A 24,292-nucleotide genomic window follows, 5' to 3' on the forward strand; every position below is an offset into this window, starting at 1 on the left:
CACACTGTACCTGTCCACACAATACCTGTCCACACTGTACCTGTCCACACTGTACCTGTCCACACTGTACCTGTGCCACACTGTGCCTGTCCAAACTCTACCTTTCCACAAGGTACCTTTCCACACTGTTCCTGTCCACACTGTTCCTGTCCACACTGTACCTGTGCCCCACAGTGCCTGTGCCCCACTGTGCTTGTCCACACTGTAGCTGTCCGCTCTGTGCCTGTCCACACTGTACCTGTCCACATTGTACCTGTCCAAACTGTACCTGTCCACACCATACCTGTCCACACAGTACCTGTCCACACCGTACCTGTCCACACTGTACCTGTACACACTGTGCCTGTGCCACACTGTCCCCATCCACACTGTACCTGTCCACACTGTGCCAGTGCCACACTGTGCCTGTGCCCCACTGTGCCTGTCCACACTGTACCTGTGCCACACTGTTCCTGTCCACACTGTACCTGTCCACAAATTACCTGCCCACACTGTACCTGTCCACACTGTACCTGTCCACACTGTTCCTGTCCACACAGTACCTGTCCAAACAGTACCTGTCCACACTGTACCTCTCCACACTGTACCTGTGCCCCACAGTGCCTGTCCACACTCTACCTGACCACACTGTACCTGTCCGTACTGTGCCTGTCCACACTGTACCTGTCCACATTGTACCGGTCCACACTGTACCTATGCACAGTGTTACTGTCCACACTGTACCTGTGCCCCACTGTGCCTGTGCCCCAGCGTGCTTGTCCGCACTGTACCTGTCCGCACTGTGCCTGTCCACACTGTACCTGTGCCACACTGTACCTGTCCACACTGTACCTGTCCACACTGTACATGTGCCCCACTGTGCTTGTCCACACTATACCAGTCCGCACTGTGCCTGTCCACACTGTACCTGTTCACACTACCTGCCCACACTGTGCCTGTCCACACTGTGCCTGTGCCACACTGTGCCGGTCCACACTGTCCCCGTCGACACTGTACCTGTCCACACTGGGCCAGTGCCACACTGTGCCTGTGCCCCAATGTGCCTGTCCACACTGTACCTGTGCCACATTGTACCTCTCCACACTGTACCTGTGCCCCACTGTGCCTGTCCACACTCTACCTGTCCACACTCTACCTGTCCACACTGTTCCTGTCCACACTGTACCTGTCCACAATGTAGCGGTCCACACTGTGCCTGTGCCCCACTGTGCCTGTGCCCCACTGTTCCTGTCCACACAGTTCCTGTCCACACTGTGCCTGTCGACACTGTGCCTGTCCACACTGTACCTGTCCACACGGTACCTGTCCACACTGTGCCTGTCCACACAGTACCTGTCCACACGGTACCTGTCCACACGGTACCTGTCCACCCTGTGCCTCTCCACACTGTACCTGTCCACACTGTACCTGTCCACACTTTTCCTGTCCACACTGTACCTGTCCACACTGTACCTGTCCACACTTTTCCTGTCCACACTGTACCTGTCCACACAGTACCTGTCCACATTGTACCTCTCCACAATGTACCTCTCCACACTGTACCTGTCCACACTGTACCTGTCCACACTTTTCCTGTCCACACTGGACCTGTCCACACTGTGCTTGTCCACACTGTACCTGTCCACACTATACCTGTGCCCCACTGTGCCTGTCCACACTGTACCTCTCCACACTGTACCTGTCCACACTGTACCTGTCCACACTGTACCTGTCCACACTGTACCTGTCCACACTGTACCTGTCCACACTATACCTGTGCCCCACTGTGCCTGTCCACACTGTACCTCTCCACACTGTACCTGTCCACACTGTACCAGTCCACACTGTACCTGTGCCCCACTGTGCCTGTCCACACTGTACCTCTCCACACTGTGCCTGTCCACACTGTACCTATCCACACTGTACTTGTCCACATTGTTCCTGTCCACACTGTTCCTGTCCACACAGTACGTGTCCACACTGTACCTGTCCACACTGTACCTGTCCACACTGTTCCTGCCCACACTGTACCTGTGCCACACTGTACCTGTGCCACACTGTGCCTGTCCACTCTGTACCTGTCCACACTGTACCTGTGCCGCACTGTGCCTGTACATACTGTACCTGTTCACACTGTACCTGTGCGACACTGTGCCTGTGCTACACTGTACCTGTCCACACTGTACCTGTCCACACTGTGCCTGTGCCCCACTATTCCTGTCCACACTGTACCTGTCCACACTGTACCTGTCCACACTGTACCTGTCCACACTGTGCCTGTGCCCCACTATGCCTGTGCCACACTGTGCCTGTGAACACTGTACCTGTGCCACACTGTGCCTGTGCCATACTGAGCCGGTGCCACACTGTGCCTGTCCACACTGTGCCTGTGCCCCACTGCACCTGTCCACACTGTTCCTGTCCACACTGTTCCTGTCCACAATGTACCGGTCCACACTGTGCCTGTGCCCCACTGTTCCTGTCCACACAGTTCCTGTCCACACTGTGCCTGTCGACACTGTGCCTGTCCACACTGTACCTGTCCACACGGTACCTGTCCACACTGTGCCTGTCCACACTGTACCTGTCCACACGGTACCTGTCCACACTGTGCCTGTCCACACTGTGCCTGTCCACACTGTACCTGTCCACCCTGTGCCTCTCCACACTGTACCTGTCCACACTGTTCCTGTCCACACTTTTCCTGTCCACACTGTACCTGTCCACACTGTGCCTGTCCACACTGTACCTGTCCACACTTTTCCTGTCCACACTGTACCTGTCCACACAGTACCTGTCCACATTGTACCTCTCCACACTGTACCTGTCCACACTGTACCTGTCCACACTGTACCTGTCCACACTTTTCCTGTCCACACTGGACCTGTCCACACTGTGCTTGTCCACACTGTACCTGTCCACACTATACCTGTGCCCCACTGTGCCTGTCCACACTGTACCTCTCCACACTGTACCTGTCCACACTGTACCTGTCCACACTGTACCTGTGCCCCACTGTGCCTGTCCACACTGTACCTCTCCACACTGTACCTGTCCACACTGTACCTATCCACACTGTACTTGTCCACATTGTTCCTGTCCACACTGTTCCTGTCCACACAGTACGTGTCCACACTGTACCTGTCCACACTGTACCTGTCCACACTGTTCCTGCCCACACTGTGCCTGTTCCACACTGTACCTGTGCCACACTGTGCCTGTCCACTCTGTACCTGTCCACACTGTACCTGTGCCGCACTGTGCCTGTTCACACTGTACCTGTCCACACTGTACCTGTCCACACTGTGCCTGTGCCCCACTATTCCTGTCCACACTGTACCTGTCCACACTGTACCTGTCCACACTGTACCTGTCCACACTGTGCCTGTGCCCCACTATGCCTGTGCCACACTGTGCCTGTGAACACTGTGCCTGTGCCCCACTGCACCTGTCCACACTGTACCTGTGCCACACTGTGCCTGTGCCATACTGAGCCGGTGCCACACTGTGCCTGTCCACACTGTGCCTGTGCCACACTGTGCCTGTGCCATACTGAGCCGGTGCCACACTGTACCTGTCCACACTGTGCCTGTCCACACTGTGCCTGTGCCACACTGTACTTGTGCTCCACTGTGCCTGACCACACTGTGCCTGTCCACCCTGTGCCTGTGCCACACTGTCCCTTTCCACACTGTGCCTGTCCACACTGTACCTGTCCACACTGTGCCTGTCCACACTGTCCCTGTCCACACTGTGCCTGTCCACACTGTGCCTGTCCACACTGTACCTGTCCACAAGGTGCCTGTCCACACTGTGCCTGTCCACACTGTGCCTGTCCACACTGTGCCTGTGCCCCACTGTGCCTGTGCCACACTGTACTTGTGCTCCACTGTGCCTGACCACACTGTGCCTGTCCACCCTGTCCCTGTGCCACACTGTCCCTTTCCACACTGTGCCTGTCCACACTGTACCTGTCCACACTGTGCCTGTCCACACTGTCCCTGTCCACACTGTGCCTGTTCACACTGTGCCTGTCCACACTGTACCTGTCCACAAGGTGCCTGTCCACACTGTGCCTGTCCACACTGTACTTGTGCTCCACTGTGCCTGACCACACTGTGCCTGTCCACCCTGTGCCTGTGCCACACTGTCCCTTTCCACACTGTGCCTGTGCCCCACTGTACCAGTGCCCCACTGTGCCTGTCCACACTGTCCCTGTCCACACTGTGCCTGTCCACACTGTGCCTGTCCACACTGTGCCTGTCCACACTGTACCTGTCCACACTGTGCCTGTGCCCCACTGTGCCGGTGCCCCACTGTGCTGGTGCCCCACTGTTTCTGTGCCACACTGTGCCTGTCCACACTGTGCCTGTCCACACTGTGCCTGTCCACACTGTAATTGTCCACACTGTACCTGTCCCCCACTGTACCTGAGCCCCACTGTGCCTGTCCACACTGTCCCTGTCCACACTGTCCCTGTCCACACTGTGCCTGTCCACACTGTCCCTGTCCACACTGTGCCTGTCCACACTGTACCTGTCCACACTGTGCCTGTCCACACTGTACCTGTCCACACTGTACCTGTCCACACTGTGCCTGTCCACACTGTGCCTGTCCACACTGTACCTGTCCACACTGTACCTGTCCACACTGTGCCGGTGACCCACTGTGGCTGTGCCCCACTGTGCCAGTGCTCCACTGTGCCTGTCCACACTGTGCCTGTCCACACTGTGCCGGTGCCCCACTGTGCCTTTGCCCCACTGTGCCTGTCCACACTGTGCCTGTCCACAATGTGCCTGTCCACACTGTGTCTGTGCCCCACTGTGCTAGTGCCCCACTGTGCCTGTGCACCCCTGTGCCTGTCCACACTGTACCTGTGACACACTGTTCCTGTTCAAACAGTATGTGTCCACACTGTACCTGTCCACACTTTTGCAGTCCACACTGTACCTGTCCACACTGCGCCTTTCCAGACTGTTCCTGTCCACACTATACCTGTGCCCCACTGTGCCTGTCCACACTGTACCTCTCCACACTGTACCTATCGACACTGTACCTGTCCACACTGTACCTGTGCCCCACTGTGCCTGTCCACACTGTACCTGTCCACACTGTACCTGTGCCCCACTGTGCCTGTGCCCCACTGTGCCTGTCTGCACTGTGCCTGTCCGCACTGTACCTGTCCGCACTGTGCCTGTCCACAATGTACCTGTCCACACTGTGCCTGTCCACTCTGTACCTCTCCACACTGTACCTCTCCACACTGTACCTGTGCCGCACTGTACTTGTCCACACTGTACCTGTCCACACAGTACCTGTCCACACTGTACCTGTCCACACAGTACCTGTCCACACTGTACCTGTACACACTGTGCCTGTGCCACACTGTACCCATCCACACTGTACCCGTCCACACTGTACCTGTCCACACTGTGCCAGTGCCACACTGTGCCTGTGCCCCACTGTGCCTGTCCACACTGTACCTGTGCCACACTGTTCCTGTCCACACTGTACCTGTCCTCACAATACCTGTCCACACTGTACCTGTCCACACTGTACCTGTCCAGACTGTTCCTGTCCACACAGTACCTGTCCACACTCTACCTGTCCACACTGTACCTCTCCACACTGTACCTGTGCCACACTGTGCCTGTCCACACTCTACCTGTCCACAAGGTACCTGTCCACACTGTTCCTCTCCACACTGTACCTGTGCCCCAAAGTGCCTGTGCCCCACTGTTCTTGTCCACACTGTACCTGTCCGCTCTGTGCCAGTCCACACTGTACCTGTCCACATTGTACCTGTCCCAACTGTACCTGTCCACACTGTACCTGTCCACACAGTACCTGTCCACACTGTACCTGTACACACTGTGCCTGTGCCACACTGTCCCCATCCACACTGTACCTGTCCACACTGTGCCAGTGCCACACTGTGCCTGTGCCCCACTGTGCCTGTCCACACTGTACCTGTGCCACACTGTTCCTGTCCACACTGTACCTGTCCACACATTACCTGCCCACACTGTACCTGTCCACACTGCACCTGTCCACACTGTTCCTGTCCACACAGTACCTGTCCACACTGTACCTCTCCACACTGTACCTGTGCCACACTGTGACTGTCCACACTCTACCTGACCACACTGTACCTGTCCACACTGTACCAGTCCACACTGTTCCTGTCCACACTGTACCTGCGCCCCACAGTGCCTGTGCCCCACTGTGCTTGTCCACACTGTACCTGTCCGTACTGTGCCTGTCCACACTGTACCTGTCCACATTGTACCGGTCCACACTGTACCTGTGCACAGTGTTACTGTCCACACTGTACCTGTGCCCCAGTGTACCTGTGCCCCACCGTGCTTGTCCGCACTGTACCTGTCCGCACTGTGCCTGTCCACACTGTACCTGGCCACACTGTACCTGTCCACACTGTACCTGTGCCCCACTGTGCTTGTCCACACTATACCAGTCCGCACTGTGCCTGTCCACACTGTACCTGTTCACACTACATGCCCACACTGTACCTGTCCACGCTGTGCCTGTGCCACATTCTGCCCGTCCACACTGTCCCCGTCGACACTGTACCTGTCCACACTGTGCCAGTGCCACACTGTGCCTGTGCCCCAATGTGCCTGTTCACACTGTACCTGTGCCACACTGTACCTGTCCACACTGTACCTGTCCACACTGTCCCTGTCCACACTGTATCTGTCCACACTGTACCTCTCCACACTGTACCTGTGCCCCACTGTGCCTGTCCACACTCTACCTGTCCACACTGTACCTGTCCACACTGTTCCTGTCCACACTGTACCTGTCCACAATGTACCGGTCCACACTGTGCCTGTGCCCCACTGTGCCTGTGCCCCACTCTTCCTGTCCACACAGTTCCTGTCCACACTGTGCCTGTCGACACTGTGCCTGTCCACACTGTACCTGTCCACACTGTGCCTGTCCACACTGTGCCTGTCCACACTGTACCTGCCCACACGGTACCTGTCCACACGGTACCTGTCCACACTGTGCCTCTCCACACTGTACCTGTCCACACTGTACCTGTCCACACTTTTCCTGTCCACACTGTACCTGTCCACACTGTACCTGTCCACACTGTACCTGTCCACATGGTACCTGTCCACACTGTGCCTGTTCACACTGTACCTGTCCACACGGTACCTGTCCACACGGAACCTGTCCACACTGTGCCTCTCCACACTGTACCTGTCCACACTGTACCTGTCCACACTGTACCTGTCCACACTTTTCCTGTCCACACTGTACCTGTCCACACTGTGCCTGTCCACACTGTACCTGTCCACACTTTTCCTGTCCACACTGTACCTGTCCACACAGTACCTGTCCACATTGTACCTCTCCACACTGTACCTGTCCACACTGTACCTGTCCACACTCTACCTGTCCACACTTTTCCTGTCCACACTTTTCCTGTCCACACTGTACCTGTCCACACTGTGCTTGTCCACACTGTACCTGTCCACACTATACCTGTGCCCCACTGTGCCTGTCCACACTGTACCTCTCCACACTGTAGCTGTCCACACTGTACCTGTCCACACTGTACCTATGCCCCACTGTGCCTGTCCACACTGTACCTCTCCACACTGTACCTGTCCACACTGTACCTGTCCACACTGTACTTGTCCACATTGTTCCTGTCCACACTGTTCCTGTCCACACAGTAGCTGTCCACACTGGTCCACACTGTACCTGTCCACACTTTTCCTGCCCACACTGTACCTGTGCCACACTGTACCTGTGCCACACTGTGCCTGTCCACTCTGTACCTGTCCACACTGTACCTGTGCCACACTGTGCCTATCCATACTGTACCAGTTCACACTGTACCTGTGCGACACTGTACCTGTGCGACACTGTACCTGTCCACACTGTACCTGTCCAAACTGTACCTGTCCACATTGTGCCTGTGCCCCACTGTTCCTGTCCACACTGTACCTGTCCACACTGTACCTGTCCACACTGTACCAGTCCACACTGTGCCTGTGCCCCACTGTTCCTGTCCACACTGTTCCTGTCCACACAGTAGCTGTCCACACTGTACCTGTCCACACTGTACCTGTCCACACTTTTCCTGCCCACACTGTACCTGTGCCACACTGTACCTGTGCCACACTGTGCCTGTCCACTCTGTACCTGTCCACACTGTACCTGTGCCACACTGCGCCTGTCCATACTGTACCTGTTCACACTGTACCTGTGCGACACTGTGCCTGTGCGACACTGTACCTGTCCACACTGTACCTGTCCACACTGTACCTGTCCACACTGTGCCTGTGCCCCACTGTTCCTGTCCACACTGTACCTGTCCACACTGTACCTGTCCACACTGTGCCTGTGCCCCACTGTGCCTGTGCCACACTGTGCCTGTTAGCACTGTGCCGGTGCCCCACTGTGCCAGTCCAAACTGTGCCTGTGCCCCACTGCACCTGTCCACACTGTACCTGTGCCACTCTGTGCCTGTACATACTGTGCCTGTGCCCCACTGTACCTGTCCACACTGTACCTGTGCCACACTGTGCCTGTGCCACACTGTGCCGGTGCCACACTGTGCCTGTCCACACTGTGCCTGTCCACACTGTGCCTGTGCCCCACTGTGCCTGTGCCACACTGTACTTGTGCCCCTCTGTGCCTGTCCACACTGTGCCTGTGCCACACTGTCCCTTTCCACACTGTGCCTGTGCCCCACTGTACCAGTGCCCCACTGTGCCTGTCCACACTGTCCCAGTCCACACTGTGCCTGTCCACACTGTACCTGTCCACACTGTGCCTGTCCACACTTTGCCTGTCCACACTGTGCCTGTCCACACTGTGCCTGTGCCCCACTGTCCCGGTGCCCCACTGTGCCGGTGCCCCACTGTGTCTGTGCCACACTGTGCCTGTCCACACTGTGCCTGTCCACACTGTAATTGTCCACACTGTGCCTGTCCACACTGTCCCTGTCCACACTGTGCCTGTCCACACTGTACCTGTCAACACTGTGCCTGTCCACACTGTGCCTGTCCACACTGTGCCTGTGCCCCACTGTCCCGGTGCCCCACTGTGCCGGTGCCCCACTGTGTCTGTGCCACACTGTGCCTGTCCACACTGTGCCTGTCCACACTGTAATTGTCCACACTGTACCTGTGCCCCACTGTGCCTGTCCACACTGTACCTGTCCACACTGTGCCTGTCCACACTGTGCCTGTCCACACTGTACCTGTCCACACTGTGCCTGTGCACACTGTGCCTGTCCACACTGTGCCTGTCCACACTGTGCCTGTCCACACTGTACCTGTCCACACTGTGCCTGTCCACACTGTGCCTGTCCACACTGTGCCTGTCGACACTGTGCCTGTCCACACTGTGCCTGTCCACACTGTACCTGTCCACAATGTGCCTGTCCACACTGTGCCTGTCCACACTGTGCCTGTCCACACTGTGCCGGTGCCCCACTGTGCCTGTGCCCCACTGTGCCTGTGCCCCACTGTGCCTGTCCACACTGTGCCTGTCCACACTGTGCCTGTGCCCCACTGTGCTCGTGCCCCACTGTGCCTGTGCACCCCTGTGCCTGTCCACACTGTACCTGTGCCACACTGTTCCTGTTCACACAGTATGTGTCCACACTGTGTCTGCCCTTTCCCCAGGGCTGGGGCATAACATTCCCACATTCCTATAAATCTCTAAGCCCGGGAATTGCACAGATCGGGAGAAAAGTAAGTCTGTTTCCAGCACATTTCCTCTATTCCCCGCCCCCCCCCCCTCACCTTTCCTGGGATACCGTTCGGTCACCGGACCCAAGCTGACAGTGAATGTTCTGAAACTGTGGCCTTTATGGTCTGCACAGCCCAGTCCGACACCACACACTGCATTTACTCTCTAATCCACTGTCAGGAGCCTGTGACCTTAAATTGTCACCATTGTGGGAAGCAGTGAGGTCAAGCACTCGGCTATGATTATAGAACTGATGTGGTCAGACTCACAATGTGCCAAGCTGTTGTAATGGTTATTTAATGCACTGCCCTTGAAAATCCGGGCAAGTTCACATTTTTCGTAGACTCTGCCACTTGTGGCCTGAAGCAGGAGACTGAGAACCAGGAGAGTTTTCATTGGCACAGACTGGAGTCTGGAGTCCATTCCGCACTTTTACAGGAATACTGTGTCCAGCTCACAAAGTTCCTCAAAGGTGAATCTGGAATAGAACACAGGGAAGAAAATGCTTTTCGAATGACCTGGTGTCCCACTCGTTTAACAATAATTCCCCCCCACCCCCCCCCCAATCCCACCCCCCCCCCCACCCCCCTCTGACAGGCGGGGTATAAGAACAGGTGCCGTCCCAGCAGCCCTCATTCTGTACCGAAGCTGCTGGGGAACAGTTCTAGTCTATTAAAGCCTTCAGTTATGTTACAACCTCGTCTTCGAGTCTAATTGATCGTGCATCAATTTAATAGACTACTCTTGAGCTGGAAGGATGGATCTCCGAATCACACCGGAGTGCCTACAACTCAGCTCCCACGCGGAGAACTCGGCGGCGATATTTAAGCACTGACTGGCGTGCTTTCAAGGCTACCTCGAGACGGCCGGAGGCGCCCCCTCAGGAGAACAGAAACTGCATCTCCTGCACTCGAGAGTAAGCCCTGGAATCTTCTCCCTCATCGAGGAAGCGGGGGACTATGATGATGCGATCGAACTGTAAAAGGGACATTATATACGCCCTGTAAACCAGCTCTACGCACGTCACCTGCTTGCAACTAGACGGCAAAGCCCCGGGGAATCGCTGGAGGAGTTCTACCGTGCGCTACTGGTGCTGGGCAGAAACTGTGGCTGCCCGCAAGTTTCGGGCAGCGAGCACACGGAACATCTAATCCGGGATGCCTTCGTAGCAGGTACATACACAGTGATAGGGGGTCCTCCTTTATGAGCGACGAACTGCGTCAATTCCTGCTCAGCAAGGGCATCGCCTCAAGCAGGACGACCAGTTACAACCCCCGGGGAAACGGGCAGGTAGAGAGGGAGAACGGAACTGTCTGGAAGACCGTGCTACTGGCCCTGTGGTCCAGGACTTTCCCTGTCTCCCGCTGGCAGGATGTCCTCCCGGAGGCCCTCCACGCCATTCGGTCACTGCTCTGTACAACTACCAATCAGACACCTCATGAACGTCTCCTTGTCTTCCCCAGGAGGTCATCCTCCGGGACCTCGCTCCCAACCTGGTTAGCGACACCCGGACCCATCCTGCTTTGGAAGCAAGTTTGGGCGCACAAGTCGGACCCGTTGGTGGAGAGGGTCCACCTGCTGCACGCTAACCCCCAGTACGCCTACGTGCCGTTCCCCGACGGCCGGCAAGATACAGTCTCCCTCCGGGACCTGGTGCCCGCCGGAACCACACGCGCACCCGAACCATCACCCCCACCCCCTCCCGCCCCACAGCACCTCACTGGGGGGTCGGTCCTCCTGCCGCTCCTACCTAGGCCATACCACCCACCGACGCCCCCTACAGGCGCCCCCCTCTCGTGTCAACCGTTTGCCCCACCAGCGCCGTCTAGGGGTGACAAAGCTGCCATGGACGACGAAGCCATGCTCCCGGAGTCGCAGATGCCCGGACCCCCACCAGAACCACCACAGAGGCTCAGACGATCCAGGAGGACGACCAGGCCACCCGACCGACTGATTGCTACACTGTAACTGCAACTGTACATGAATACTGACTGTATATATCTTCCACACTTGTAAATACTCACGGTACCTCCATATCTGATCATACCATGTTCAATGCATTTGTAACCACTGGCCACCACCCCCGCCGGACTCTTTTTTTAACAGGGGGTGAATGTGCTAGTATCAGGTATTGCAGTACCCGAGAGGCCCTCATTCTGTACCGAAGCTGCTGGGGAACAGATCTAGTCTATTAAAGCCTTCAGTTATGATACAACCTAGTCTTCAAGTTTAATTGATCGTGCATCACCCAGCCTGAAATATATTCAGTAAAGAAGCAGCCACAAGCCTCTGGAGTTGAGAATTCCAAAGATTCACAGCAGTTTGTGTGTAGCAATTTCTCCTCATCTCATTCCCAAAGGATCAGCTCTTTAGCTTGAGACCGCGACCCCGATGTTCTGATTATCCGATCAACAGAAACAATCTTTTAGCATCTACCCTGTCAAAATTCCCTTCAGAATTTTGTATGTTTTCGTGACATTTGCAGGTTTCTTTAAAACAACTACGTGCAACACGTTCTTTAAAACAACTCCTCAATCAACGTGGGGGAGTCCCTTCTCGAACCCGCAGCCCAGTATGAGGATAATTACACTGACTCACTGTGTTGTTTGAAGGAATCAGGATGGTGAACAGCTTGTCCCTTCAGACTGTGTTTCCGTGGCAAAGAGTGGCAGAGATTCCGACCTTAAACCCAATGGGAGCAGTTTCTTTATGCACTCCTGGAAGTGGATCATTATCCACGCCAATCCCACACCCCTCACAACAGCCAATGGCATGTTCCTCCCCCACTGCCGGCATCAGCCAATGGGACACTTCCACTGTCTGATCTCTAGTGTTGGCGACGCTTTCCATCCTGGGAGGGAAATGAAATGAAAATCACTTGTCACAAGTAGGCTTCCAATGAAGTTACTGGGAAAAGCCCCTAGTCGCCACATTCCGGCGCCTGTTTGGGGAGGCTGGTACGGGAATTGAACCGTGCTGCTGGCCTGCCTTGGTCTGCTTCCAAAGCCAGCGATTTAGCCCAGTGAGCTAAACCAGCCCCTGATGGAGTCTGGAGTCTGGTGCAGGGTTGTGTTGATGGGGGCGGTGGGGGTGGGAATTTGTGGAAAGTCATGTGTTGGAGACAGACTAAAGAGTACACGCAGTGTGCCAGATCTTCAAGCTACAGGACAAAACATAATGTCTGAGCCCTCAATGTTCTACATCTTATCATTAACTCAATATCCTGCTCAAGATAGAATATCATGTCCCAGCTCTAACTACTCACAATTTAAATATTACTGTAGCATCATGTGTTGCTAACCAGTGAAATATTAGATAATAAATACAGCAGTGCCTATTCTCTTTACCGTACTGTAGTTCTTAAACAGAAACATCTCCAGCTAAGGACCTCTGCCTATTGAAGCATATTAGATAATGTTCATAGAATTATAGAATCCATACAGTGCAGAAGGAGACCATTCAGCCCATTGACACTGCACCAACCCTCCGAAAGAGCACCCTATCTAGGCCCATTCCCCTTCCCTATTTTGGAAGGTTTGTCATGGTTACGGCGGCACAGTAGCACAGTGGTTAGCACTGTTGCTTCACAGCTCCGGGGTCCCTCGATTGATTCACTGCTTGGATCACTGTCTGTGTGGAGTCTGCACGTTCTCCCCGTGTCTGTGTGGGTTTCCTCCGGTTTCCTCCCACAGACCAAAGCTGTGCAGGTTAGGTGGATTGGGTATGCTAAATTGCCCTTAGGTTAGGTGGGTTTGCTGGGTTACGGGATTGGGTGGAGGCGTGGGCTTAAGTAGGTTGCTTTTTCCAAGAGCCGGTGCAGACTCGATGGGCCGAATGGCCTCCTTCTGCACTGTAAATGCTATGAAATACTTTGGAGGGTTTGGTGGATTAGCTTCACGAATACAGAGAGATTCCAGCACATTTTACTGTACCTGGAAGTGACGGATGAGGAGAAACATTCGCTGTAACATTTGCTTCACCGAAGCTGGCAGCTTTGCTGCAAGTTTCAATGCAACAGCATTGAAGCAAATTCCCTCCGAATCTGCCCAGTATGTGATGAGACAATGCAACACTATAATTACTTGCCTTTTGCCAGTCCAGTGTTCAGAGCCGGGAACCATTGAGAAGTCGTCGGGTTTGAAATAATGTCAACATCAGTGACACGTCAAACATTTCTCAATTCTCCCCATGTCCCATTACTGCAAATGGCCAATTTTCTTCGACCCCACAAGCTGAGGGTTAATGTTTGACTCTTTTAACTCAGTGTTTTTTTTGTTGCAATGACCAAATAGAGAACAGTTGTCAATGATAAACCCCAGGAATGTTTCGGTGAACTGGTTCAAAGAAATCCTCACAAACCGATGTCTACAGGGCTTTAAATGGCCTGCACCCTCTGCCGTTGCGGTGACCATCAGCGGGACTGGAAGACGCCCCACCGGGAAGGGTTGGAAAATTCGGCTCCATGTCCAGAGATATACTTGATATCCATTCCATACGGTACATGTTCTGAGGGTCATGATGTGGTCATAGATGCTAGAAAGACTGAAACACTCGTTACAGAGCTAGTCGTCGGCAAACGGGTCGAGCAGAGGTGATGAATCGCCCATCAACGATTGGGCAGAGGTCCACCCAGCCGATTGTGAGCGGCAGCTCGCTCCATCAGAGGACTGGCTGGCTCCCTGCACCGGGGACATTGCTATGACCGGAGGGTAGGTGAGTGCACCGGGGGAGGGGACCTGCACCCAGTCCAGGTAGCGTAACATGCGGGTGTCTGGGGTGTGGGATCCGGTGAGCACGGGCCCTCGCTGCGGCCAGGGATGCAAGGGCAGGGCTTCCCGGGGAGTGGGGGGCGGGGGCAATGGGAGGACTGGAGGGTCCCAGCGTGGAAGTCATCACTGGGTGTCAATCTCACACACTCTCCAATTCCTAACAGATATTTAACGGTATGGATGATATTGTGGACCCAGCAATACCTGCCTAGAGGTGCTGTTGGCAGGCCAGGCGGCCAGACGCCAGAGAAGGCAGTGGCAGATGCAGCATCGACAGAGGCTTGAGACGGTGGCCCACGTGCTGCCCCCCCCCCCACCCCCGCACACACCCTGCAAACCCGGCCACCTAACAGGCCATGGCAGGACCCAAAGGGGGAGGCCTGCAACGGGCCAAGGTGTACAAGCGTCGCTATTCCTTCGAGCAGATAACTGACAGCGTGTACCACAGGAGGCTCCGCCTCAACAAGGGGATGGTGCGGCACCTGCGCCATGTCGAGGACTTGCCGCCACTTGGAGAAGGAGGATATCCGCTCCCGTTGACCGTCAAGGTCAGCGCAGCCCTGAACTTTTACGCCTCACGACCATTCCAGGGCTCGAGCGGGGACTTGCGCGGCACCTCGCAGCCAACAGCCCACCTTTGAGTGGCCAAGTGACTGTGAGGGAGTGACTGACTGCATATGGACACGGACATTATCTGAGGAGCCACAACTGGTGCTGAATATTGTGCTACGATCAGCAAACATCCCCACTTCTGACTTTGTGATAGAGGAAGGACATTGATGAAAGATTTGAAGATGGCTAGTAAACAGGCACAGCAAATAATTAGGAAAATCAATAAAATGTTGCAATTTATTGTGAGGGGAATTGTGGGCAGCACGGCAGCATTGTGGATAGCACAATTGCTTCACAGCTCCAGGGTCCCAGGTTCGATTCCAGCTTGGGTCACTGTCTGTGCGGAGTCTGCACGTTCTCCCCGTGTCTGCGTGGGTTTCCTCCGGGTGCTCCGGTTTCCTCCCACAGTCCAAAGATGTACAGGTTAGGTGGATTGGCCATGATAAATTGCCCTTAGTGTCCAAAATTGCCTTAGTGTTGGGTGGGGTTACTGGGTTATGGGGATAGGGTGGAGGTGTTGACCTTGGAGGTGTTGACCTTGGGTAGTCTCTTTCCAAGAGCCGGTGCAGACTCGATGGACCGAATGGCCTCCTTCTGCACTGTACATTCTATGAGAAACTCAAGCGGGAGAATCCATCTGAGAAGGTCGTGCAGTGCTGGTCCGAGGAGACAGAAGAGCTCTTACGTGACTGCTTAGAGACAGTGGACTGGTCCATATTTAAGAACTCAGCGACCAACTTAAATGAGTATGCCACAGACTTCATCAGCAAATGTGTGGACGACTGCGTGCCAAAGAAAGCAGTACGTGCCTTCCCCAACCGGAAACCATGGCTCAATCGCGAGATTGACTCCCTACTGAAGGACAGATCTGAGGTGTTCAAGGCAGACGACCCTGACCTAGACAAGAAATCCAGGTACGACCTCCGCAAAGCCATCCGGAATGCCAAGAGAGAATATCAAACCAAGCTCGAGTCACAGACAGACTCTCGGCGGTTGTGGCAAGGACTAAACAACATAACGGGCTACAAAGCAAAGCCGAACAGTATCTCTGGCAGCAGCGCACCCCTCCCCGATGAACTCAATGCATTCTATGCTCGGTTTGAGCAGGTAACCAACAATCCGCTGGCGAGTGCCCCAGCAGCCCATAATTCACCCATACCCATACAATTCGCATACCGCTGCAACCGGTCCACATCAGACACCATTTCCCAGGCCCTACACTCATTCTTAGAGCATCTCGAAAACAAGGACTCCTACATTAGACTCCTATTTATTGACTACAGCTCCGCCTTCAACACCATAATCCCAGCCAAGCTCATATCAAAGCTCCAAAACCTAGGACTTGTCTCCCCACTCTGCAACTGGATCCTCGACTTTCTGACCAACAGACCACAATCAGTAAGAATGAACAACAACACCTCCTCCACAATAGTCTTCAACACCGGCGCCCCGCAAGGCTGCGTACTTAGCCCCCTACTCTACACCCTGTACACACACGACTGCATGGCAAAACTTGGTTCCAACTCCATCTACAAGTTTGCTGACGATACGACCATAGTGGGCCGGATCTCGAATAACGATGAGTCCGAATATAGGAGGGAGGTAGAGAACCTAGTGGAGTGGTGTAGCGACAACAATCTCTCCCTCAATGCCAGCAAAACTAAAGAGCTGGTCATTGACTTCAGGAAGCAAAGTACTGTACACACCCCTGTCAGCATCAACGGGGCCGAGGTGGAGATGGTTAGCAGTTTCAAATTCCTAGGGGTGCACATCTCCAAAAATCTGCCCTGGTCCACCCACGTCGACACTACCACCAAGAAAGCGCAACAGCGCCTATACTTCCTCAGGAAACTAAGGAAATTCGGCATGTCCACATTGACTCTTACCAACTTTTACAGATGCACCATAGAAAGCATCCTATCTGGCTGCATCACAGCCTGGTATGGCAACTGCTCGGCCCAAGACCGCAAGAAACTTCAGAGAGTCGTGAACACCGCCCAGTCCATCACACAAACCCGCCTCCCATCCATTGACTCCATCTACACCTCCCGTTGCCGGGGGAAAGCGGGCGGCATAATCAAAGATCCCTCCCACCCGGCTTACTCACTCTTCCAACTTCTTCCATCGGGCAGGAGATACAGAAGTCTGAGAACACGCACAAACAGACTCAAAAACAGCTTCTTCCCCACTGTCACCGGACTCCTAAATGACCCTCTTATGGACTGACCTCATTAACACTACATCCTGTATGCTTCATCCGATGCCAGTGTTTATGTAGTTACATTGTAAATGTTGTGTTGCCCTATTATGTATTTTCTTTTATTCCCTTTTCTTCCCATGTACTTAATGATCTGTTGAGCTGCTCGCAGAAAAATACTTTTCACTGTATCTCGGTACACGTGACAATAAACAAATCCAATCCAATCCAACGAAGGCGAGCATTCCATATGCTTTCTTGACTACCCTGTCCACTTGTGTTGCCACTTTCAAAGATCTGTGGACCTGTACACCCAGATCTCTCTGACTTTCTATATTCCTAAGAGTTTTACCATTTATGGTATATTTCCCCTCTACGTTAGACCTACCAAAATGCATAACTTCACATTTGTCCGGATGAAACCCCATTTGCAATTTATTTGCCCAAGTCTTCAACCTATCTATGTCCTGCTGTATTCTCTGACAATCCTCAACACGATCTGACACTTCACCAACCTTGGTGTCATCCGGGAACTTACTAAACAGACCATCTACATTTTCCTCCAAATCGTTTATGTGTACTACAAATAACAGAGGCCCGAGCACTGATCCCTGTGGAACACCACTAGTCATAATCTTCCATTCAGAAAAACACCTTCTATTGCTACCCTCCGCCCTCTATGACTGAGTCAGCTCTATATCCATCTTGCAACCTCACTTCTGATCCCGTGTGACTTCACCTTGTGTACCAGTATGGCACGAGGCACCTTGTCAAAGGCTTTACTGAAGTCCATGTAAACAACATCCACCGCCCTCCCCTCATCAATTATCTTTGTCACCTCCTCAGACAGCACGGTGACGCAGTGGATAGCACTGCTGCCTCACGGCTCCGAGGTCCGAGGTTCGATCCCCGCTCTGGGTCACTGTCTGTGTGGAGTCTGCACGTTCTCCCCGTGTCTGCGTGGGTTCCTCCGGGTGTTCCGGTTTCCACCCACAAGTCCCGAAAGACATGCTGTTAGGTCATTTAGACATTCTGAATTCTCCCTCCATATACCCGAACAGGCGCCGGAGTGTGGCAACTGGTGGATTTTCACAGTCACTTCATTGCAGTGCTAATGTAAGCCTACTTGTGACAATAAAGATTATTATTCTTATTATAAACTGCCTTTTTCTTTTTGACAAGGCTCACAATATCCCTTGTTATTCAAGGCTCCTTAAACTTCCCATACTTATCCTTTGTTCCCTCAAAAACTTTCCTGAATCCTAATCAACTGTCGCTTGAAAGATTCCCACTTGTCCGATGTGGATTTACCCTCCAACAGCCGCACCCAATCCAATTTCTTCAATTCCTGTCTCACGTTATGCCTTTCCCCAGTTTAGCACCTTAACCTGTCTGTGATGACCCAAGCCACTCGACTACCATGCCACAATGCAAATGTGGAAATAGCACAAGTGATTGGTCGGAAGATAAAGAATGGCAGAGAATGTGGTTCATCTGACGTAAAACAATTAGAGAATGAGAGGAAGCGAGCTCAAAATTTTAAAATGGATAGCAAGAGTTTCCGGAGGTAATTCAACAAGGAAAGTGTTGGTAAGGTGAGTGTTGGTCCGCTGGACAGTGAGGATGTGAAGATTATAGTAGATAATAAGATAACGGTGGATGAAATGCTCTGTGTTCTCTATTGCAGATACAAAAACAATTCCAGTAATAGCTGCATATCAGGATGTGGAAGGAAAAGTGGAACTTGATGAAATTACAATCACTTGGGAAGCTATACAAAGAAAACTGAGGAAGTTCCAGGTTGCCAAGTCTCTGCGCCTGATGGACTTCATCCCTGGGTCTTAGCTAGAAACTACATGTATAAGTACACAAGGTCCTGTTCTTTGCAGTTGGAAAGAACAAACACATTGCACCGGTTTCAACTAAACAAATTAGGCAACAGCCATTCTCTGGTTCATTTCCCAATATAGTGCTTTGACCAAACAGAGTTAACTGCCAGGTTTGAATTTCAACAAAGCTTGGAAGTTAACTGTCAGCCATCATTCAACTGGTGTACTCTCCATTACACCACATCTACCAATCAGAGTCCTCATGCCACCATTCAGCATTCTCTTCTCATTATGTATAAATTGTTGTTGCCTTTACATTTGATGATTTTGCGAATTGTCCTGATGAGTGTAAGATGAAAAACCTTGACAATGTGGTTTTTTTTCCCGCACGTGTCAAGTTCTGTACTACCAATTTTAACTTAATCTCAAACTTTCATGTGGTCCTCTCACCCTCAACATTTTTCCACTTCCAGTGTCCCTCAACCCCAAGGTGTGCAGGAGTATTCCAGGTCTGACGAGGCATGTCTCGGATAAACCTCCAGTGGGTCCTTCTGAAGACTCAGGTCTGGAGAAAGGAAAGAAAGAATTTCCATCGCATTTTGATGATCTCAGGGCACCCAAATATGCTGCAGAGCTTATGAAGTGCTTTTTAAATTATAGTTACTGTTGGAACGTATGAAACACAACAGCCAATTTAGGCATGGCAAGATTCCACAAACAGCAATCAGCAACATGAGGATGGACAGATATAATCTATTCTCGTGATGTTGGTTAGAATCATAAAATTTACAGGGCAGAAGGAGGCCATTCGGCCCATCGAGTCTGCACCGGCCCTTGGAAAGAGCAGCGCACTTAAGCCCACACCCCCACCCTATCCCCATAACCCAGTAACCCCACCGAACATTTTTGGACACATGCTGCCCATGGTTGAGGCTTAGGTCTTGGCCAGAACTCCAGAAGATCATTTTGTGATCATCTGAGAGATCGGAGATCAGAACAGGCTCTGCTTCACATCTTAGTCAAAAGACAGCATTTCCTCAGTACTGCACTGGGCGTGTAAAATAATCGGTTTTGAGCCTTAGGCGCTGAACCGGGACTTGAACCCACGACTGCCTGACACACAACACTCCTCACTGAGCCACAGCTGTTACAATAATGAAAGGGCATGAGTGACATTGATGTTACATTGATTATTGTGACTACTGTGACTGATGATGATTGAGGAGAACATGTGTGTGTTTATCCTTCTCCTCATCGTTAACCCGGATAATCCCAGAGTTAATTGACACATTTATTCCATCATTTTCGATTGCTTTTAACGTCAGACCTGGAATACCAGTTTAGGGAGCTTAACCCTTCCCAATGCTCTCCCAAAAAATTCCCCGTTGGTTTTCGGGTGTAAGTTATGCTATGGGGTGGGGTACATTTCAAAATGGCCTGAAGCTTTCGGATTGGAAGTTTGCTATGGCTTTTTGAGAAAAGAAAACTTGGCTGGGATCCAAATTTTCTCATGCATCTAATTTCCAGGAAACACTGAATAGGTATTATCGAATGCCAGCTTGGGTTGCTATCTGTGCAGAGTTGTTACGTGTGCTTTGTTTCGATGTTGTGCAACGCAATTGCAGAAATATAAAGCTGTTGCCCCAGACAGATTGAGATTCAAACTGGAGGAGTCGACTTCACAGCGAAATCGAGGTGAGTACCTGTGTTATGCATTGTACCTACCTGGAACTGAATCAGAACAGGTTAACCAGAATTTATTTAAGTGGTTTAATCCTTGCAGTTAAGGCTTCAATGATGCCCTCTCAGCACGACCCATTGTAAATTTAAAGTTAATGGATTCTTCTTACAGGATTGCTATCTCTCATTTTGGTCACATTTCCAGTTCCTCACCGTAGACTCCTGCAGCACAAAGGTGGCCAGTTCAGCCCATTGCGCTTGTGCAATCACGTTCTCTGTGTCAAAGTTACAATTGAGGCTTCTTCCAGCATCCTTTTGGTGAGTGCATTCTGACTCCTGTACCACTTGTCCACTTACTGGCGGTTACCATTGACTAGAAACTGACCTAGACTAGCCATGTAAACACTGTGGCTATGAGAGCAGGTCAGAGGCTGGGAATTCTTTAGCGGTTAACTCACATCCCGAATCCTCAAACCCTGTCCAGCATCTACAAGACGAAGTTACTGTGAAAATTCCCTAGCTGCCTGTTCTTTACACTGAGGGAGAATTCAGAATGTCCAATTCATCTAACAAGCACGTCTTTTGGGACTTGTGGGTGGAAACCGGAGCACCCGGAGGAAACCCACGCACACACGGGGAGAACGTGCAGACTCCGCACAGACAGTGACCCAAGCCTGGAATCGAACCTGGGACCCTGAAGCTGTGAAGCAATTGTGCTAACCACTGTGCTACCGTGCCGCCCCGTCAAGGACATGGTTGTGAGGTATGAGTTGCTGAGTAAGAATATGGCTGAATTTTCCAGCCTTCCCGGCGATGGGATCTTCCTGTCCTGCCGATCGCGACCAGCCCATGTGGTGGGTTCCCCGGCTGCGCAGTCGGTGAACAATGCAATACGTCACAGACATCGGCGGGGTGGTGGAACCCGCCACTGGCCAATGGCTGAAAATCCTGCCCAATGCCAAACTGTTTTTGCCAAATCAAAAACCATGCGTCACGAACTTTACGCGGCACACTCGATGAATTGATTTGAATATCTTATTGCATTTTTTCTTTGTAGATTTTCTCAATTCTGACATCATCAATGACATTCTGTGTGCAAAAAGGGTGGTGAGAGACTCCCAAGGAATGGGTGCCTGGTATGGGAAAACATTTTGATTTCTTGTTTCTGGCTGTCTCTAAACATCATTTGGCTTTGGGAGTAATGGTGCTCCGATAGGTTGGTGTCTGCAAAGCCTGTTCTCCGAGCCGTCTATTACGGCGCGACCCAATGGAAAAGACTCTGGGAGGGATGTTTCGGCTTCATCGTCCGACGACCGGAAATTCCCACCCGAGGCCAACAGACCGTTACATGGTCCCCACGGCTGTTGCAATCTTTCCATAGCCCCCTAAGTCTCATTTCGGGCGCGTTTGACTCCCCGGCCCTGTTGACGAGTTTCCCACCGCTGTCGAAACACATTTAGTCACTTTTCCGGGCCCTGGGGAGTTTTTCCGGGCTGCAGGATTTACCGTCAAACCCGCTGCATGTTATTTGGCGCAGAGACAGCCCACCAGCGAGATTTTCCTGGTCCCGCCATTGTCAACAGGATTTCCCATTGACTGCACCCCTCGTCGCCGGGAATCCCGTGCGTCATCGGAGTGACCGGAATATACCGCTGGCATGAACAGCCAGCACATCCTGCCTTTAGAGTTTGTTTGATTGCTGGGGAGCTGGGCAGGCTGGCTCCTCAGAGATTGGGCCACCATTTTGAAAGTAGTGTCTTGATCTCGAAGTGGGGTTGGAAGTCTCCCACACCCCCACCCATGGGCAATATTGCCCACCCACGCACATGGCCATTATCCATAACCCTCCAAGTAAGGCCACCCTGCTATGGGTTCGCTGAGAACCCTTCCTTTCCAAGGCTTTTACTCGACCTCTTTGGGGCCCCCTTATCAGGACCCCCCCCCCCCAAGCCTCTGGAGGCCCCTTCATGCCCACCCTTCACTCCCCCATCTGTCACATCCCCCTCATACTTCCTTTCATCTGCATGGGTGCCCCTCAGTCCCTGTCCCTTGGCAGTGCCACCCTGTCAGTGCTCCTGCTCGCCCAGCAGTGCCACTCAGGCATCTTGACAATGTCAGGGTGGCAGTGCCAAGGTCCAAGCTTGGCAGTGTCGAGGTGCCCAGATGTCAAGGGGAGAGCGAGAATGCCACCCTACCCTGTTCCTGACCCCACACAGGCCTCCAAAGTCCTGGGAGACCCCCAGACACAGTTCCGCCTAGTCCACGTTTGTGTGGTACTTTACTCATCGACGCCAGGCTGGGCTCTCCCCGGGGAGGCCAGTCATTGCCAGGAGACAGTTAGATCCGGCAGGAGACAGTTACATCCAGCATCAGCATGCTTAAGTGGGTTCTCTGAGGCGCAATGTCTGTTGGGAAACTCACGGGAGGCTTCTCCCGGCACCTTGTGGCCGCACAGGGCTGGATGGGGGTGGGCGGTATCCCAGGAGGAAATGTTGGAGAGGTTAGGGTTGTATCCATGAGAGTTCAGAAGAGTAAGATGCAACTTGATCAAAGCCTTTACGATCCTGAGGCGCATTGACAGGGTGGATATATTCATAAATTCATTGTTTACGGTTTTCCACTGCCTGGAACTTGCCATGCGGCCTGTCCCCAATTACTTGGGCCAGGCGGCCATGTTTCCTGCTTTGACATCCAGCCCAATGAATGACTGCTTGATGAAGCACGGGAGTCCAGTCAGTATAATGGAACTGTCGCCCGTTCCAGGTTCAAGCCACTGGGGTAGGATGGACAATCAATGGTCCACTCCCAGTGCTTTCATGTCTAATGCTCTTTTCTTTTACAGGTATGGCTGGAAGGACAATTGTCGCAACCGAGATCTTAGCCATTTTCTGGATTGAGTGTCGCCTGTACTAGCTGAAAGAACTTCTGATTTTTGGTCCATTTGCTGGAACCAAGTCTAAAACTTGTCGCATTTATCTTGACATTGTTAAAATTCAATAAAAGTGTGATGCAATAAGATATTTTTCCTGCAGATGCTAAATATATAAGTTATATAATCACTTTCTGTGCATTAGATTGGTGAATATTTCAGATCCAATTGGGGATTCACCACATTGGCCAACACAGTGCTGCTTCAGCCAATCAGGCCAAAGCGAGGGTGGATGATCAAGAGGAAATTACCAACCTCATGGAGGATCAGATGAGGTTTCCCATAGTCAAATATCTCTCCGATATCTACTGTCTGTGGCCATGAACGATTGTGAATCCCTCACACCAGGGAAACGGCCAGAACCTGTGGAATTGACATAAGCTCAAGGCATTACCTTTTCACGTCAGGCAAGGATGACATTGTTTTGCAGGGGGTGCAGAGATAAAACTGCCTCGTGTTGGGTGTAAGTTGTAAAACTGTCAGCGCAATGTCGATTGGTTTTACTTCTCACAGATGTGCAGCCTCTGCCACCCATGCATTCACGGGCAGCACGGTAGCCTTG

General features: G+C 52.5%; 2 protein-coding genes across 6 annotated transcripts in view; one reads left to right on the forward strand and one right to left on the reverse strand.

Annotated features, from left to right (window-relative positions):
• LOC140427646 (lysozyme C-2-like) overlaps positions 1 to 13,945 on the reverse strand; it is a 54,624-nt gene extending 40,679 nt beyond the window's left edge. The window contains exons 1-2 of one of the 3 annotated variants that reach the window (XM_072513096.1): positions 13,801 to 13,945; positions 9,984 to 10,192 (exon numbers count right to left, since the gene is read on the reverse strand). In XM_072513096.1, the coding sequence (XP_072369197.1) occupies positions 9,984 to 10,137 (154 nt within the window). In that variant the 5' untranslated portion in view covers positions 10,138 to 10,192; positions 13,801 to 13,945. Of the gene's footprint in view, positions 1 to 9,983; positions 10,193 to 12,312; positions 12,483 to 13,646; positions 13,666 to 13,800 lie in introns of those variants that run through there. The other 2 variants (XM_072513097.1, XM_072513095.1) reach the window with 2 other exon arrangements.
• Positions 1 to 23,817, forward strand: part of LOC140427645 (lysozyme C-1-like) — a 125,999-nt gene extending 102,182 nt beyond the window's left edge. The window contains exons 1-4 of one of the 3 annotated variants that reach the window (XR_011948580.1): positions 14,064 to 14,427; positions 18,667 to 18,887; positions 18,980 to 21,937; positions 23,644 to 23,817. Coding sequence is in view for 1 of the 3 variants with exons in the window: in XM_072513094.1 (XP_072369195.1) it covers positions 21,859 to 21,937; positions 23,644 to 23,698 (134 nt within the window). In the remaining 2 variants the exon portion in view is untranslated. Of the gene's footprint in view, positions 1 to 14,063; positions 14,428 to 18,666; positions 18,888 to 18,979; positions 21,938 to 23,643 lie in introns of those variants that run through there. The other 2 variants (XR_011948581.1, XM_072513094.1) reach the window with 2 other exon arrangements.
• Positions 23,818 to 24,292: the final 475 nt, after the last annotated feature.

This window comes from Scyliorhinus torazame, chromosome 8 (assembly GCF_047496885.1).
Source record: "Scyliorhinus torazame isolate Kashiwa2021f chromosome 8, sScyTor2.1, whole genome shotgun sequence".
Classification (NCBI taxonomy): domain Eukaryota; kingdom Metazoa; phylum Chordata; class Chondrichthyes; order Carcharhiniformes; family Scyliorhinidae; genus Scyliorhinus; species Scyliorhinus torazame.